This window comes from Monodelphis domestica, chromosome 7, assembly GCF_027887165.1.
Source record: "Monodelphis domestica isolate mMonDom1 chromosome 7, mMonDom1.pri, whole genome shotgun sequence".
Classification (NCBI taxonomy): Eukaryota; Metazoa; Chordata; class Mammalia; order Didelphimorphia; family Didelphidae; genus Monodelphis; species Monodelphis domestica.
Genome location: NC_077233.1, coordinates 23,879,496 through 23,898,958, shown reverse-complemented (window position 1 = coordinate 23,898,958; position 19,463 = coordinate 23,879,496). Strand labels below are relative to the sequence as shown.

Sequence of the window (19,463 nt, the reverse complement as noted above, 5' to 3'; positions counted from 1 at the left end):
GTGGCTTACTAGGACTCCCTTTGTAAAACCAAGAGCCAGCATCCAAGAGTTTTTTTCCTTTTTTTTAATTGTAGGAGAACTGGTCACTCTGCTGAGGATATGCTTTGTGAGTTATTGTTGTTGCTATTCCTGCTGCTATTGCTCTTGTTTTCCCAGTAGTATCAAAAGGCTATACCTATCTATCGACCCATTCTCTCTTGGTTCCACTTATGTAGTAGACAGAGGAGAGGACTCAGAGCCAAGAAAACCTGAGTCCAAAGCCTTCCCCATTACTTGCCATACAATTCTAGGCAAGTTACTTACCTTCCAGACTATTTTCACATCTTAAAGTGAGGGAGTTGAACTCAATAATTTCTGAAGTACTCTCCAGCCCTAGATCTATGCTTATATGATTCTATAAAACTATTGGCACCATTTTACCAGGGTCAGGCAAGAAATCCCATAACCATGGAACACAGTAAAGCCAATAGTCATTGGGAGCTATGTCCAAAAATTTAGTAACTGTTCAGTCTCTTTGACCCAGTGATACTACTACGCATCCTATTTCCCAAAGAAAGAGGAAAACTCCCATTTGTACATAATATTTATAAACATTATTTTTGTGGTGGCTCAAAACTGGAAACTGAGAGTGTCATCAGCAATTAGGGCAAGGTGAACATCTAGGTGGTTTCCCAGAAACCTAGGTATGAACTGATACACAGTGAAGTGAGTGAAATCAAGGGAACAAATTATATAATAACAACTTCATTGTAAGTATAAACAACTTTGAAAGGCTATAATTAAGCAATGATCAACCATAATTCCAGAGTACCCATCATGCCAATCTCCTGCCAGAGAGATGATGAGCTAAATATGGAGAATAAGATATGATATATAAGATACCTATTTTTGGAAATGTTCAACTATGATAATTTATCTTCTGTGAGAATTTATTTTTCATAAACTGGATTAATCCATATATCAAGGCTCTGGAGTAGATAGGTTGAGAGGATTACTATGAATTCCTGGGTCTTGAATCTGGGTCAGAGATTTCAGCCAGTCTACTGCTTTTTGCATTTTGTTTGTCCTTAGAAATACTAGTGTCTTTTTTTTAAGCCCTTACCTTCCATCTTGAAGCCAATACTGTGAATTGGCTCCAAGGCAGAAGAGAAGTAAGGGCTAGGCAATGGAGGTCAAGTGACTTGCCCAGGGTCACACAGCTGGGAAGTGTCTGAGGCTAGTTTTGAACCTAGGACCTCCTGTAGGCCTGGCTCTCAATCACTGAGCCACCCAGCTGCCCCCACCAGTGTCTTTCTTTTTAACAGAATTTGCTTAATAAATGAAGGACATGAGGATTTTTTTCTTGGGAACATGTTCCTCAAGATATCATGAGGGGGAAGAGGGGATAGTTTGATGAACCACCTTTTAATTAGCTGTCTACCAATTAATGATGCCTTGGCATGTTCAAGGGAGGGGATGAATAATGAGCTCCTAAAACTCTATTTATTGAACTGTCTGACCAAGTTTTGGGTTGTCTGGTCATTGAGAGAGAAGCATTGATCTATGTCACTTTATTGGTTATTATGTTGGCTTAACCAATGAACTAATATAATGAATAAATTGATATTCTTACCCAAAAATCAGTCTTGAGACAATGTGAACACTCTTTTGACTATGTTAGGTTTTGTTTTCCTTTTTTCAGCAGTGAGGAGATGGAAAAGAGAGAAAATACATGTTTGATAAATGGGGAAAAATAAAGTTAAAAAGAAAGGAAAGGCACAATGGTATAATATAAAAGAACATTAGACCAGGGGTTAGGAGCTCTGATCTATCCTTGGTGCTGCCACAAACTGGAATCTCTGGCTCTTACTTTACCTCTTTGTTTCTTGGTATTTTCTTACATAATTTTTAAAAGAATTCAGAACAGATAGCCTCCAAAGGTCCTTCTAGCTTTCTTAACAAATAACTTACTCTAAATTCTTGTCCTCTTCATCATTCAATTTAACCACTGACCACTGAGTGTCCAGAGAAACTGGCACATGCCCCTCTACTCTGGCCCTAGAAGCTGTAATATAATAGCCTCCCAAATTCATCCTGAGAACGACAGATAAAAGCATACTTTTCCATTTGCTGTTTGATATAATAAGTGTGATTTGATCCTAGTTCTTACAAGAACCATAAGCCCTATAATCTTAGCAGGCATAGAATTTTTTTTTAAATGTCACCTGAGTCTTGACCTTTATAATGGCTGCAAAAGGCTTCCCTTCCTCATAATTTAAGCTGCTACCACCTTAAATTACTTTCATCTGGGTGAACCATCTTTGAGGAGAAAGGCTGCCCAAGGAGATGGCTTAGCAGTGTGAGGTGCTGGAAAGAGCACTTAATCAGAAATAAGAGGTTTTGGGTTCACATTTTGTCTTTGGTGCTGCTTGGGCTAGTTAAGTCACTTCTATGAACCTCAGTTTCCTCATCTGTAAAATGAGAGAACTGGATTAGACTAGATGGGCCCTGATATCCTTTTAAGCTCAAGGTCATTAATCCTTTATAACTTCTTTCTCTAAACTTTTTTCTCTTAAAAAATTCATGTACTTAAAATGTACATCCTTAAATATAAGCCATAGAGAAATAGGACCTAGTAACAAAGACTCAGATCCCTTTTGAATTCCTCATCTCTATGCTATTAATGAGACAAGAGATACATCCCTGATACATCTCTGATCTTTTTTTTTTCATTTTGGGATATTTCATTCACTACTCTCTGTAAGACTATTCATTTCTTTTCAGTTGTTCTGAATGGTTCACCTTCACACGTAGGCTAAATAATCATTCACCTTTGTAGCATCATTTGTGAGGTGCTAGTTTGTCAATAGGGGTAGCTAGGTGGTGAAGTGGATAAACTGCCACACTTGGAGTCAGAAAGAGCAGAATTCAAATCTGGCTTCAGACATTTCTGAGCTGTGTGACCCTGGGCAAGTCCTGTGGTAGAGGCTGGAGAGAGAGAACTTGTAAACCAAGATGCAAGAAACTGGGGACCTAATCTGCCTGTCAATCGAGAAGGAGTTTCCAAAATGGAATGTTCCCAGGAGTTGACAGTTGAGCTGACCAGGGGGAGGGGACTGGACTTGGAGTCACTCTCTCTGGAGGTTAAAAACCTGGCTGAAAGACCCTTGTGGGACTGACTTGGTTTTGGGGGGGGCTCTCTGACCAAGGGGGAAACTCTGAGATTTGACCGATCAAGAGTTGGAGGAAAGCCAGGCTGAAAGAGAGATTTTGAACTTTGTTTCTTTCTGGGGTTAAGCTGAGAGACCTTGCTGATTTTTGAAGAAGATTTTGAACAGCTGTTGTCCTCCATCTCCCTATATGTCTTAGAGTCACAGCTTATGACTGGACTACTTTCTCAAACCTTCATTTTAGATTAGGGACATCCTCATCCCTCTCACCTCAGTTTCCTATCCTGTTATCCCTCCAAAAAAACCCTGACTTGAAAAGGAAAAGAAAAAAGTATCTTTATAGTTCACTGGGGGGGGGGGGAAGAAGCCAAAGGCTTCAAGAAGAACTAGGAGGAGAGGGTTGGAGAAGGGAGGGAGTGAAGGGGGGAGGAGATTAAAAAGATATACTGATTCATCAGCCATCAGTAGGGATCAGTAGGAAGACCCCAGAGCATTCCTCAGAACAGTTCCCCTGTGTATCAGCATCCCTGTGTATCAGCATCTCTGAGTACCAGCATCTCTCAACATTTCTCATTCCTACCTCCATTACAAATAAGCAGCCTCGGGTTCTCTTAGCAGCTCTCTCTAGTCACAAGCCAGAGGACAACAGTCATTGCAACAAGAACCAGTTTCCCCTCAGTTTACCTCTCTATTTCAATAAGAAATAGTATAATTCAATTTACTATTCTATTTCAACAAGTAATAGTTTCCTCAGTTTACATTATTCTATTTCAGTCCATTAACCCTTTTTACCTCAGTTTCTGCATATGTAAAATGTAAAACAAAATGGTAAATCACTTCAGTATTTTGGGCAAGAAAACCCCCAAAGGGATCATGAGTTGGATATGAATGAAATTATTAAATAAGTATGTTAATTATTCGCCACATATCAGACCATCCTGTACTAGGACCTGAAGTTTCAGCATCACAGATTTATTTCTATAAGAAAAGACCTTAAACTCAGAAGTAACATCATACAGTGGAAAAAAGCTCTGATTTGGAAGTCAGAGGATCAAAGCTTGAATCTTGCTTCTCTCACCATCCAACCATACAGATTGTATTACTTTGGGCAAGCTGCTTACCTGTAAGAAGACTCATTTTCTTCAGCTATAAAATGAGGGGTCACACTAGGTGGCTTCTAAGGACCCCTCCAACTCAAAATCTGGGATCCTGGGATCTCTAAGATCCCATCTCACTCTATACCCTACCTCAAACACAAATAACTCATCTTTATTATTGTTCAATTATGCCCAACTCTTCATGACTTCATTTGGGGTTTTCTGAGGAGAGATCCTGGAGTGGTTTGCCATTTCCTTCTCCAGATTATTTGGCAGATGAGGAAAACTGAGGCAAAGAAGATTAAATGCCTTACCCAGAGTCACACAGCTAGTTTTAGAGACCAGATTTGAACGCAGGAAGATGAATTTCCTGACTCCTAGCCCAGCACTCTATTCATTGTGCTACCTAACCGCTCCTATTTGTAGACCCCTAATGGGAGATAATGACTTCAAGTGATAAACTTATTCCATGAAAACAATTAAGAAACTTTTTTCCATATCTTGTGCTGAAATATGCCTCTGGTAACTTCCACCCACTCATTCTAACTCCGTTCTCTTGGACCAAGTTGAAGCAGTTGAATTGTTCCACATGATACTCCTCAAATATTTTGAAACTTATATTGTGTTCCCACTAAATTCTCTCTCATCTGAATCCTACATCACTAATTCTTTTAATTGATGTTTGTATAAAATGGTTTGAAGCACCCTTACCACCTTGGCCCACCCTCCAGTTGGCCAATCTCTCTCTTTAAATGAAGAGCAAAGTACTCAAGATGTAGTCTGACTAAGAGTCAACCTTTAATGGATCTATTGCATTCCTTTGGCTTTGATGGTGACCTCATGTGACCCTTCACAAGATTACCTCAATTGAAGGAGTTACATGAATTGGATGGGATAGAAACTGCACCTGTCATTTCACTGATGTAGGGAACTTCTGGGTGAGAAAATGCTCTCTTCTGATATGTCATCACCATGTCTACAACTTAGTATTAGAGAGTTTTCAAAGCACCAAGTAGTTAATTTACCTGCCCAACAATACATAGTCAATATGTGTCTAAAGCAAGACTTGAACCCACTTCTTTTCCTGACTCAAGACTAGCTCACTGTCTACTGAATTAGGCTGTCTTTCATAAGATGCATAGGGAATTCATTGTCCTGAAGCCAAAGGCAGAGTCCTGAGGAAATGGGGCACAATAGAAGCTGACTATGAAGTTTAGTGAGAACTGTAATACTGAACCCATCCAAATGTTGATCTCTCAGTCAGGATCATCCCCTCCACAGCAATGACCCTATCTTCAAAGGCAGTTATAGAGTGAAATAAAGTCATCCTCATCATTTTACAAGACGATTTCCTTTCTTGCTTTGGTGTCAAATCATATCATTGGCTTGATCATTGACAACAGTGGTGTCAAACTCAAATAGAAGCGGAACCACTGATTCATTCATATGGACACATATGATTATATAATTTAATTGTGATCTATTTTTATTATTATATATCAATGTAATATATTAAATAGCAATAAGATAAGTAATTTGTTACAAATATAAATGTTTGTTATAAATATTAATATAATATATTAAATATTATATGTATCACAATAAATATATAATAAATATGCTTATCAAAAACAAATTCTCACATTAGCTTAACTTTATCCAATAATCTGTTTTGTTCTTTTTTTCCCCTCCCTCCCACCTCACCTCCCTTTCCCCAGGAAGGCAGGTCATATGATATAGGTCATACACACATTATCATATAAAACATCTTTTTTATTAATACATCAATACATTAAATTAGATAGAATTTCCATTTTGATCTTGTGCAGGCTGCACTCAAGACTCATGGGCCACATTCAGCCCACATGTTCGATACCTCTGAGATTCTACTTTAATCATCAAATTTGTTTCTAGATAACTTTAGACTTTTCCTCCAAAATCAAATTTGCCCTCAGGAAATTAAGCTTTTCCACTACTGAAACAATCAATACTGGGGGAGCCCCAGAGAGTAAGATCAGCAGAGCACAATAGGTGAAGTTGTGGGTTAGAATATCTAGTTGTGATCCTGAGTAAACTGCATGAATTCTATGAACTACAGGCAACTACCTAGGACTCACTTGCTCATGGATGAGTCACAAAAACACCCTAGAATAAGTATATGACTTTCCTAGGGGATGACTTTGAATAGACTCATATATTCTTTCTTTAAAAAAAAAAAAACCTTACCTTCCATCTTGGAATCAATACCGTGTATTGGTTTCAAGGCAGAATAGCTATAAGAGCTAGGCAATGCAGGGTTAAGTGACTTGCCCAGAGTCATACAGCTGGGGAATGTGAGATCAAATCTGAACTCAAGACCTCCTGTCTCCACCAGACTTAGTTCTCTATCCACTGAGCCGCTTAACTGTCCTCTGGAAAAGCATTTGTTAAATACTTATATGGACACATTTTAGTAAGAGGGAGGACATAGATAAAAGTCTGGAGAACTAGATACTAATCAGCTGGGAGGATACCCAAAAGAAACCTGTATTTCTAAATTTTCCATGTAATTTCTGATATTATTAACAATTATTTATATACATGTATGAGTATAAAATTATTGTTTATATGTATGTATACACACATATATAATATGGTATATATTATTAACTATTATTGACAATACTATCAAATTATTTGTGGTCATTAATCACTTTTTAATGTAAATACCAAGAAATGCTTGTTAGGAGCAGTCCCAAGCCTCAGTCAAGCTACTAATTGAAATACCTCATACTCCAGAGTCTTATTAATCTTATACCCAGAATTTCTTTTATAGAGTTAGTATAGGCTAGCAGATAGAGAGCTGGACATGTAGTAGGGATAATTCTGGATTCAAATCCTCTAGTATCCATTGTACTACATTAAGTAGGTTTCTTAGCCATCCTGAATCTCAGTCTTCTCATCTGCAAAATGGGAATGATAATTCCTCGAATGACTGCCTCTCAGAGTGGTTATGAGGTTCAAATGAAATGATGTAAAACAAATGTAATGGAGACTTTAAGCATACTTTGTGCCAATTACTACTAATACATCTATAGCTTGAATAGTAGTATAAACTACTCATAATTACTCCAATAGAAGATCAGAACTAAGGGTTCTCTTCCATACTCTCTGCAACTTCTTTGTAGCAATCACTTCTTTAGGGTGTTTTATCAAGACCTTTCATGTCCTCTCATTTCTTTCTCTAAGGAAAAGGGCCTTGGGAGCAAGATCCTAAGTAGCCACTTTCTTGTATTCCCTCTGCTGCTTTCTCTCTTAGCAGAGTTGTTTCTAATTTAAATAAAATGAATTTTCTGAAACAACCTTTCCCCTTTTTATTGTTCTTTCTTTCATCCAAGGTTTTCTAGCTTTGGATTCCAATATCTTCACTCCACTGCTGCCTCCATCTGATATTTAAAGCAACAGTGCTGTGTAGGAGGAGAATCGAGCTGGATTGGGAATGAGAAACCCTGGGATCAAATCCTGGCTCTTAGGTTTAGCAAGAGGGACCTTCAGCCTCTCTGGCCTCTCTCTTTTCTCATTTGTGAAATGCTGGAAGTTGGTCTGATTTTTCTCTAAGACCCCTTACAGCTCTTAGCATATAAAGACATCTAGCTGGCACCATGGCTCTCAGAGCTCTTGACCTTCGAGGTAAATCTGGGTTCAAATCTGAAAAAAAAATCTGGCACTAGACCCCTGGATAAGTCACTTAACCCTGTGTGTCTCAGTTTACTCATCTGTCAAATGAGCTGGAGAAGGAAATGGCAAACCATACCAGTATCTTTGCCAAGAAAACCACAAATGGAGTCTGAGACTTTGACATGACTGAAATCAATTCAACAATAGCAAGAAAACTTTAAGGAAGAAATGCATCTCCTCTTCATGACTGAGAGAAATACAAGATAGATATGAGTGAATATGAGATAAAAGAAAGAGCATTAGATTTGAGGCTAGAAGATCCTGGGCAAATTCCTTCCCTCCCCAGTCCTCAGTTTCTCATCTCTAAATTAAATTGTTGGACTACAATGTTCTCCAAAGTTCTTTCCTAGTCTAGAAATCTAGAGTCCAAATGATCCTATTTCTCTTCAGTGATCCTCACTGATAAATAAGATGCAAGCTTCTTTAGGACAAAGGTTTCCTTTTTTTTAACTTCTCCTAGCTCAGCGTGCCACCTAGTAAGTGACTAACAAATGTTCATTGAATAAAAACCTTTGAAGCAACTCTTTGGCTAAAACAACTGTTTTTTTTTCCTTACAGGTTGTTCTCCGTCCTACCCCTAACAGCCCCAAACAGTCAGAATGGCATAAAATGACCGTTTCCAAAAACTGCCCTGATCAAGATCTGAAAATTAAACTTGCTGTCCGGATGGATAAACCTCAAAACATGAAGCATTCTGGGTAAGTGGGCTGCTGGTGTCTCTCTGACCCATTGGCAGCATTTACTCTGGGCACACTCATTTTTCAGAGTTACAATAATATGGGTAGATTCATCTTCTAAGACTGAGTACATTTAAGGTGGCTTAGGAGCTTGTAATAACATTTGCCTCTGGGAGGTTGCATTCAGGACTTTCAGGATGTGAATTCTTTTTAAAATTTTTTCTTAACCATTAATAGCTTTATTTTATAATTTTTTATTCAGCCCTCCCCACACAATAGAACACATTGTTTTACATTCAAACAAATTACACGCTTTCACCATCTTTGAAACCAAGAAGAACCGAGTTCAAAATATTGCTTCTCACACATACTGGCAGCTTGACTTTGGGCAAGTTATTTAAACTCTCTTGTAACTCTAAGACTTTAAATTAAAAAGGCAAGGAAAAGCTACAACTCAACAACAAAAACTTTAAAAATGAGATAGGGATGAGGTATCATGAGATAGATAAGAAGGCACTAGGTTTAGGACCTTGGACAAATCCCTTCACTCCAATCCTGTTTTCTCTTCTCTAAAATGAGTCCTTGGACTACAGTGTTCTCCAAAATTGATAGATTTTCCTCACCCAGCATTTCCCATTACCAATGAAATTATAAGTCCACATCCAGTTCCTATCTATTGTCATCCTCTCTCTTTGTAATGTATAGATTATTACATTATTAGTATGTATATTATATGTTGTATTATGTATTCCATTCTATATTATTATATACAGTGTAACCTATATACTATTTCCAAATCGTTTTAACCCCTTACTAGATGTCTGATCCATGTATGGTTTTCAAAATTATAAAGACAGCATATGTGGATATTATTGACTTTAACCGTATAGTACATAACCTACAGGAACCTCGGTGGCACAGAGCATATGGTGTTGGGCCAGGAGGCAGGAAAACATCTTCCTGAGTCCAAATCTGGCCTCAGACACATCTTAGCTGACTCTAGGAAAGTCATTTGACTCTGTTTGTCTCAGTTTCCTCATCTATGAAATAAGCTGGAAGGGGAAACGATCAACTACTCAAGTACCTTTTCCAAGAAAATTCCAAATAGGGTCACAAAAAGTCAGACATGACTTAAAGGACTGAACAGCAGCAACATAACCAAAACATTTTGGGGGTTATACCTCAATATGAAAAACATGTCTAAGAGATGAGGACCATAATAACAAAAGGGCCACAAAGATCCATTCAATTCTATCTCTTAGAATGACTAAAAAAATAACAAAAAATAACTAATAAAAATCTAAAAATAAAAAATAATTTTAAAAAATGACTAAATAACTAAACTAACTTAAAAAACTAAAAGGCATATGATATTGCACCTGTGTTAATTTGCTTTTTATCCTAAAAATTGATCATAGCAAAGAATAACAAAATAACCAATAATAAGCTAAAAATAAAAAATAACTTTAAAAAGAATGACTAAATTAAAAAAACAACTAAAAGATAGATGATATTGCACCTATATTAATTTGCTTTTTTACCCCCAAAATGGATGATATCATCATTAATTTAGGAGGGTAAGCCATCTAGTCTATCCCCTTCACTTTCTAACTGTGGAAACTAAGTCCCAGAATAGCTAAATGACTTACCCAAAGCTTCACATTGATTATAGTTTCAATTAGAGCAAAAAATAAAAATAAAACCTTACTGAAAGGCAGATCTTGAGTACAGGCTCACTCCAATTAATTTTGTAGAAACTGATCAGTACAATAGATTTTTTTAAAAATTAAACTCACATCATCACAGACAGTATTAAATTAAATAAAATGAGTCTTGTGAATAATTTAGAATTTGTGATCATTCAGATGGCAATTGTTAACAAAGGTCTGATTTTTTTTAAAACCGTGGTTATATTACACATTCAGGGGATGGAATCTGCCCCTCAATATATTCAGAAGTCATCATTGCCATTGATTAGGTGCTTAATATTTGTAATGCTAAGTTTTCTTGAATCAACATAAGACCACTATCAATAAAATGCCAACTGATACATGGCCTAGTATGAGTTGTTTAGAAATATTTGTTGACTAAGTGAATGAATTAGGGAGCAATGGGAAAGAGTGTGGAGCCTGAGTTCAAATCCAAGTTTTGACATTGACTATCTGTGTCATCTTGAACAATTTCCTTATTCTCACTGAATCTCATGTACCCTTTCTGTAAAATGACTTCTAAGGTTTCTTCCAACTCTAGATCTATGCTGCAATGAATTAATTAATTTTAACTTTTTATTCTTCTTTTTGAAAAAAATCTTTTCTGGGTAGCATGAACCACCAGAAGAGAAATTTGTCATCCCTAGTTTTCTTTCAATGTGATTTTTTTCCATTTCCCACATTTATTCAATTTGTTTCACTGAAAAGTGAGCTTAGTTGTCTAGGCTTTGCCCTCTTGGTTTAACTAGACTATGAAATTCTAAATATTTTCTTCACAACACCTTCTCCACCTTAGTAATGTGAACAGGAAAAAATTACCCATTTTGCCCAACTATGAAATCCCAATCATTGTTTTAGGATGATCTCCTCTAAAATAATAACAGCTAACATTTATAAAGCACTTTGAGGTTTGCAAAGCACTTTGCAAGTATTTTCTCTTTTTATCCTCACTCTAACCCTGGGAGTTAGGTGTTTTTATCATCTACATTTTATGGTTCAGGGAACTGAGCCAGGTAGTTATAAAGTGACTTGCCAAAATGACATACAGCTCTTTAGTGTCTGAGGTCAGATTTAAACTCAGGGCTTCCTGATTCTGAGACCTACTGCACCACCTAGCTGCTTCTGTCCTCAACTAAGAGCCCAAAGAGTCTCTTTAAAAATAAACATTTTGGAGAAGGGAGGCATCTCAGTAGAGAGAGCACCAGACCTAAAGACTGGGTTCAAATTTAGTCTTAGACATTTCCTTGCTGGGCAAATCACTTAATCCCAATTGCTTAGCCCTTAACACTTTTCTGTATTAGAACTGATATTCAATATTTGTTCAAAAGCAGAAGGTAAGAGGTTTTTTTTAAAGAAAAAAAATAAGTCAAGGATTTTGTGACTTTTTCATAGAATAAGATCCAATAAAATGTATGAATGGGGAAAGAAAACTACACCAAAAGCCAGAAGGTCCAAATTTTTGTCCCAGATCTGCTACCAATTTTCTGCACACCCTTGAACAAACTCTTAGTCCTCTTCCCTATAAAATGAGGTGGTTGGACTTAGTGATTTCTAAGGTCCTTTCCAAACTTACAATACCATTCTTCAATATCATCTGATGGTGTTTACAAGCTCAGCATCCAGGCATAGATAGTAAACACATCTTAAGTACTGAATTATGCTGTTAGTTGTAGATTTTACTTAAATATGTAGATGGTTTGCTTATTGTTTACAGATAAAAATAGATCAGAGAAGGATAGTTGAAATGTGGACTGAAAAACTTAAGATCTGAAAATGAATAGAGGTAAATGTAAAGGTCTACAAGAGGGCTCAAAAAATCAACTACATCAGTATGGAATAAAGGAGGCATATGGGTAGGAAAGCAGTTGAGGTTTAAGTGGATTATAAGCTTAGTATGAATCAACAATGTGATATGGCAACCAAGGGTTTAAGGTAGTAGGAAGCATGAGTGATGGTAATTAAGTTTTGAGAGCAAGGAGAGTCCTATTACTCTCTGCTTTGACTAAGTCACATGTAGAGGGAGTTTTGTGTCCAATACAGGGCAACTGAGTGGTACAGTGGATAGAGTGTTAAGCCTGGAGTCAGAAAGATCTGAGTTTAAATCCAGCCTCAGATACTTCCTGGCTGCCCTGGGCGAATCACTTAACCCTATTTGTTTCAGTTTCCTCATCTATAAAATGAGCTGGAGAAGGAGATGACAAACCACTCCAGTATCTTTGACCAAAAAATCCCAAATGGGGGTCACTGAGTCAGACCCATTGGAAATGACCAACTAAAACATGGGGTACCACATTGTAGAACAGATATGGACAAGACAAAGAGTATTCAACATCAGATAATAAGAATGGTAAAGGGTACAGGTTTATTTAGCATGGATCAAAGAAAATTCAGTAAAGGGACTTGATAAAAATCATCAATTATTTGAAGGATTACTATGAGGAAGTATTTATTAGACCTGTTCTGCTAAACCCAGAGATTAGAGCTAAGAAAGACCAATAGGTCGAAGTTCCAAGTAGAGAGATTTCAGCTCAACATCAAGGGGGAAAAAACTTAACAATTAGAAATTGCTATTCAAAAACATACTGGGATACCTTGACATAATAAATTTTAATGGCAAGAGGAGATTTTTAAGAATAAAAGGGATGATGACCATTACTATGATGTGCCCAGGATCACAAAGGATATATAGTTTTGAGATATATCTATAGAGAGAGATTGGACTGTGTGACTTCTGGAGTCCTTTCTAACACCGAGTCTCATTTTTTCTATGCAATATACTATTGAGTTCAAGAAGCAAATATGATATTGGAGATATAACCATAAAGTAGTGAGACTAATTTTTAGCGAATGGGTTGGAATTTAAATGTCTAAGTGAATGTTGTTCCATTCATCCTGAAAGGGTCTATAAATAGCCAATGTTATAACCAATGCTCAAAACACTGATAGAATTCCCTGGGTATTGTCTTCAGAGTCAACTAATGAGATTCTTAGGGAACTCCCATCTCATTATTTACAGTTATTCTGTAGTGAAAGGGATTCTGGGGGAGATCTTTATCAGTCCTCTCATTTTACAGAAGAAGAAACTAAAGTCTAGACAAACTGACTTGGCTTGGTTATTACCCAGGGAATAACAAAGCCAGAATTTTAATAACCTACTCTTCATGGAGCTTTCTAGTTTTCAAAGCACATTACATGTATTATCTCATTTTATCTTCCCAGTAACCCTGAGATCTAGGTACTATTATTATCCCCATTTACTGAAGAGAAAATTGAGGTAGACAGTGGTTTAAAGGACCTTCCCAGAGTCACATAACTAAGAAGTATCTCCAGCTGGATTTGAACTTGTCTTTCTGACCCTAAATCCAACACAATATGGTATCATGGAGAAGTACCAAAACTAGAATCAGAGGACCTCAGACTTAATTTTCATATTCTTTTGGACATCACATGGATTATCTTGATTTTGGTGAAGCTGGTCTACAAGCTTTGGGCCTCAGAGTGCTTTAAATGACAGATCTAGCCTTTTCTCCATTTGTCCATAAGTGTGCATCCAAAGAATTGCATGTAAATCAAAGTCGTACCTACTGTTGTGTGTTTTCAGTGCTAGATGGGAGGGAAGAGAAGGAGACAGGAGAGAGAAGGGCCTGTGGGCTTATCAGAGTAATCCTATGGAAAAACCCTTTCTAATGTGAGGAATCATCCCCTAGTCTGTTTTGTGAAATCCTGTCTTCCCATGTGAGGTTTGCTCCAAGCTAGAGATGTCTCTATTGTTTTCAGCTGCTGCTGCTATTTACATATAGCATATGCACAGTGTCTGAGTTGGAGAGAGCTGGTGAAAAAATTCTCCTGATGATGGTGAGAACTTCCTCGTGTAAATCAGCTGCCATTCACAGAAGCAATGGGAGACTCTTAGCTCTAAATTCTTCTTAAAAGCTGAGAGCTCTCTTTCTTTTCAAGGAATACCCAATGGGAAGAAGACTGAATGATTTTTTTTTATTTTTTAATTAGATCTAACCAAAAGTAAAAGAAATATAATCAGAGGGGCTTAACATCATTTCCTGACCCCCTCTTTGCCACACCTTTCAGGCAGTTTCTATACTGGAGGATTTTAACACCTGAACTAGTTGGTCTCTTTAAAGGGATGCTTCCTAAATGCTTCCTAAAACTAGTGATGGATTGCTGCTTAGGCTTTCTATTCTTATGGGTACCATGTATTGATTACCTCTCTCTGAGGCTCTCTAAGCTGCTCTCCATGCCATGGTTTAGGTAACAATTATGTCTATAATATGGAAATAAAAGCACTTAATCCTCAGGGCTATTGTGAGGATCAAAATGAGACAATAATTATAAAGCATTTAGCACAGTGGCTGGCATCTTGTAACAGCTATATAAATATTAGTTATTATCATCATTTGTTGTTGTTATAGAAAGCTTCTTTGTTTAAGGAGGTCAAGCATCCTGATAAAAAGAATGAAAAAATGTCATCACTTCCTCATTCCTCTCCATACCCTCTAACTTGATTTTTTCCCCTTTCTAGGTACTTATGGGCCATTGGTAAGAATGTCTGGAAGAGATGGAAGAAAAGGTTCTTTGTATTAGTCCAGGTAATATTTCACTTCGGTGTCTGCTCTAATTTTTTGAATGGGATGAGACAACAAAATGAAATAGATGGACTCAAAGACCAAGTAAGACATGGGTTGAAATTCCATGTCTACCATCCATTAGCAGTATGATCCTGGGCAGATCTCTTAACCATGAAAGACTGAGATTTAACCGGTGTGCAATAGATCACAACCCATCTATCACTTAGAAAAATCCTAGGGAGTTTGCCTGATACACACAACTGAACAACAACTTGAAACATGAAACCTCCATGGCTTTGTTCAGGGCTCCATGGCTAATACTCACTAGAACTATCAGTCCAATCATAGGGTGATTAGTCACTTTAAAGACCTCTTAAAGAGAATCCTTTGAGTAAGATTTAAAGTAGAGCATTTAAAATATAATTCAATTTATACAGAATTTATTTACATGTGGTTTTAAAGAAACACGGGTTTTACATAAAGACAGATCCCCCTATGTCAAGTGACTACCAGGATCTGATAGGCTGCCTTCTTTACTATAAATTTTGATACATGGTACATTGTCTTTGCAATCAAAGGACCAGGGTCCAACTTTTGACTCTGACACTTAGTACTAGGGAAACCTTGGGCAAGTCACCTAATTCCTACAACTCAATTTTCTCTACTTTAAATAAGAGGTTGGATTAGATTGCCTCCGGGGCTCTTTCAGCTCTGGAACTATGATCCTGTGACTTGGACAAGGATTATTTAGCATAAGAAGCAATTTAGTTTAGTTAATTGAATGGTCACTTGGTTGGTTGAATGAATGAATGAATGAATGAATGAATGAATGAATGAATGAAGCCAGCTCCCTGGTATACTGAGCAATACAACTCTTTTGCTATAACTTAGAAAGACTATTATGCTGGTATTATCATGGGATCATGAGATCTTAGACAAAGAACTGGAAGAAACCTCAGAGGTCATTCCATTCAACCTGGTCATTTTACAGAAATGAAAATAGATGTAGAAAAGGGAAGTCACTTGCCCAATGGCACATGTGGCAAAGCCAAGCTTCAAATCCAGCTTCTTTCCCAGGCTAAAAATCCAGTCATCCTCCCACAGTACCCTTGGCAGCAAATGCTGTAGGAGCCTAGGGGAATGAGATAGAAGTGTGAGCTAATGAAGTCAGAGAATATCTCCTAAGAGCCAGAATGGTCCACAAGAAAGAACAGAAACTTAGAGCTCAGAGGACCTGGATTCCAATCCCAGTATTTCGTATTTACTATAATTCAGCTCTCTGGACCTCCAGACACTTCAACTGTAGAATGAAGAGATTTGAACTAGATCCCTTCAAAGCTGACTTCTAGTTCCAATTCCCTGATCAGTATGAGGAGGCCATGTGGCTCAGTCATCTCTCCATCAGTTCTAGCCATCCTGGCCACCCAAGACCAATTGCTGTCCAGGGAAATTCCTTTGACAAATTTTAAATGACTAAGAACATAAGAAACTCTCTTATCACCTATTATTCAAGAGAAATAGCACCACATAGGAAAAAAACAGGGAGAAAGTATGTCAAGAACACCTCTGGGGCCACATCAAGATCATTTATGCTTTCCTCATAATGAATGTTCTCAGGCCATTCTACTAAGCCGTTTTTCTCAGAATTTATGATCCATGCTATGCTTGAAGAACATGCTGAGGTAAGCATGAAGGCAACAGGAATTTTTAGGGTACAGGAAAAATGTTGGCCTGATCCCAGCATGGAGACACCCACAATTTAGGAGGCAAGATGTTAGGATTCCATATCCCTTTTTTTAAACCCTTACCTTCTGCTTTGGAATTAATCAATTCCAAGGCAGAATAACAGTAAAGGATAGTCATTTGGAGTTCACTGACTTGCCCAGGGTCACATAGCTAAGAAGTGCCTGAGGCCAGATTTGCTACTTAACATCATCCCTGATTCCACATGAGAGAGAGAGAGAAAGAGAGAGAAGGAGGAGGAGGAGGAGGAGGAGGAGGAGGAGGAGGAGGAGGAGGAGGAGGAGGAGGAGGAAAGAAGGGAGGGATAGATTTTGGAAGAGTGAATGTTTAATTAAAACCCTTACTTTCCATCTTGGAATCAATACTGTGTATTGGCTCCAAGGCAGAAGAGTAGTAAGGGCTAGGCGATGGGGGTCAAGTGATTTGCCCAGGGTCACACAGCTAGTAAGTGACTGAGGCCAGATTTGAACCTAGGACCTCCTGTCTCTAGGCCTAGCTTTCAATCCACTCAGTCACCCAGCTGCCCACTACATCTTTCTTTTAAATAACCTTTTGTTTCCATTTTAATTCAATGTATATTATTTTATACATTTTAAGAATGTAGTTCTAGGAATAAGTCCAATAACTCCACCATACTATCAAAGAGGTCTATGATACAAGAAAATATTAACAACTTCTCCCATAGTCTTACTCTCTTTTCTGCCTGAGGAAATTGGGACTCAGGAACACTATGTGGCACAGTGGAAAGAGTACTGGACCTGTAGTATAGGAGACTTGAGTTCAAATCTTACCTCAGACACAAAAAGGCAAAAGGAGTTTCACAATCTAATAGGGGAGGCAATATGCAAACAAATATATACAAAGTGAGTTATGTGAAGAATAAATAAGAGATAATTAACATAGGGAAGGCACTGGAGTAAAGAAGGGTTGAGGAAGGCTTCCTGCAGACAGGTGGGATTTTAGTTGTGACTTCCAAGAAGTTACAGAGGTGAGTAGTCTGAGTGAAGGAGTCTGAGAAATCGCTTGGTCTTATTCATGGAACAGCCAAGAAGCCAGTGTCACTGAATTAAAGAGTGCATGTCCTGGAAGAGAGCATTAGAAGAGTGGAAAGAGAGGAAGGAGTCAGGTGACAAAGGGCTCTGAATGCCAAAAAAAGAGGGTTTTGTATTTCATCCTGGAGGTGATGGGAAGTCATCGACATGACCACTTCTGGGCTTTGGGGAAATCATTTTGGTGGCTGAATAGAGAATGGAGTGGAGTGGGAAAGAGGCTTGAGGCAGGCATACCCACCAGTAGCTATTATAATAATTCAGGCACTCATGAGGGTAGTGACATTAATGTCAGATGAGGAAATGGGGCATAGTTGAGAGATACTGCAGAGGTGAAACTGGTGGGGATTGACAACAGCTTGGATACGGGGGGATAAGAGAGAACGGAGAGCCAGGATGGCTCTTGAGTGACTGGGAAGTCAGTGTTGATCTCTCTAGTAAAATGAATGATCAGAATGGGGCAGAATTTAGGGGAAAAGACAATGAGTCCTGTAGGAACTTTTAATTAATTAATTAATTTCTTACATAAAAGTTTCCAGGTATCTCTGTCCCTCCCTGCACTGGAGAAGGCATCATTTGGCAACAGGATTTTTGTATTTATAAAGCCATGTCTTGCTTGTTTCTGTTTATCAGTTCTTTCTCTAGAGGTGGCCATGCCCAAGTCATTCTTCCACTAATATTTCTGTTGCCATATAGAATGTTCTCTTGGTTATGCTTGATTGACTCTTCATAATTTCATGGCGGTCTTTCCATGGTTTTCCAAAATTAACCTATTCGTCATTTCTTATGGCACAGTAGTATTCCATCCCAATCATATGCCACAACTTGATTAGTCATTCCTCAATGACTAAAGTAGTTTCTTCATCTATAAAATGGGACTAATAATAGCACCTCCCTCCCAGAGCTGTTGCAATGACAAGCCAAGATAATAGTGTTAAGATATTAAGATGCAAAATAAATGCTATTATTGTTACTGTTGTTATGCCTAAAGCCACATAGCTAATTAGGGGCAGATGGAAGATTAGAAGTCCAATTTCCTGACTTGCTTTGTTTTGAATGACTCTTTATGGGATCTCAGATTATAAGCGAGGAGGTACCACTGGGGTCAAACAAGGCTAACCCCTTCGTTTTGCTGGGAAGGAAACTGAGAACTACAGTGACCTCCTGCTCAGTTACCCACAGAGTAGATGCCAGAACCAGGATTCAAATCTAGCACTTTTCCCACTCATCCATGATGCCTTCCTTCCCTCAAACAGTAATACCATAGTAAGTGCCCAGGTCTCAGGCTCTACCCCAATGTACTCGACTAATATCCCTAGAACTTATGGAGCAGCAGGTTGGCTATGTCCATTGCTGCTCCACATCTAGAATGAAAAGAAGTCAAGCCAATCACGTGATCCCAGATATCCAGGTATTGGGCTTCTTATAGATCAAACATCGTGACAAATCTTTAAATCTTTCCCCCCCATTTTTTATTCAGCTGCTTGCTGGATACAAAAGGCAACCTTAGTGAATAGAGCTCCAAGCCTGAAGTCAGGAATAGATTCACATTCCTAAGTTCAAATTTGGCCTCAGATACTTCTTAGCTGTGTGACCTTAGGCAAGTCATTAAACCCTGTATGCCTCCATTTTCATCTTGGTGAAATGAGCTGGAGAAGGAAATTGCAAACCACTCTAGGATTTTTGCCAAGAAAACCCCAGATGGGGTCATGAAGAGTCAGACATAACCGAAATGACTG

General features: G+C 38.0%; 1 protein-coding gene across 3 annotated transcripts in view; it reads left to right on the top strand.

The window, feature by feature from the left end:
- CADPS (calcium dependent secretion activator) overlaps nucleotides 1-19,463 on the top strand; it is a 441,690-nt gene that overhangs the window by 331,517 nt on the left and 90,710 nt on the right. For all 3 annotated transcript variants that reach the window (XM_056804349.1, XM_056804348.1, XM_056804347.1), the window contains exons 8-9: nucleotides 8,522-8,661; nucleotides 14,887-14,953. In XM_056804349.1, the coding sequence (XP_056660327.1) occupies nucleotides 8,522-8,661; nucleotides 14,887-14,953 (207 nt within the window). The remainder of the gene's footprint in view (nucleotides 1-8,521; nucleotides 8,662-14,886; nucleotides 14,954-19,463) is intronic.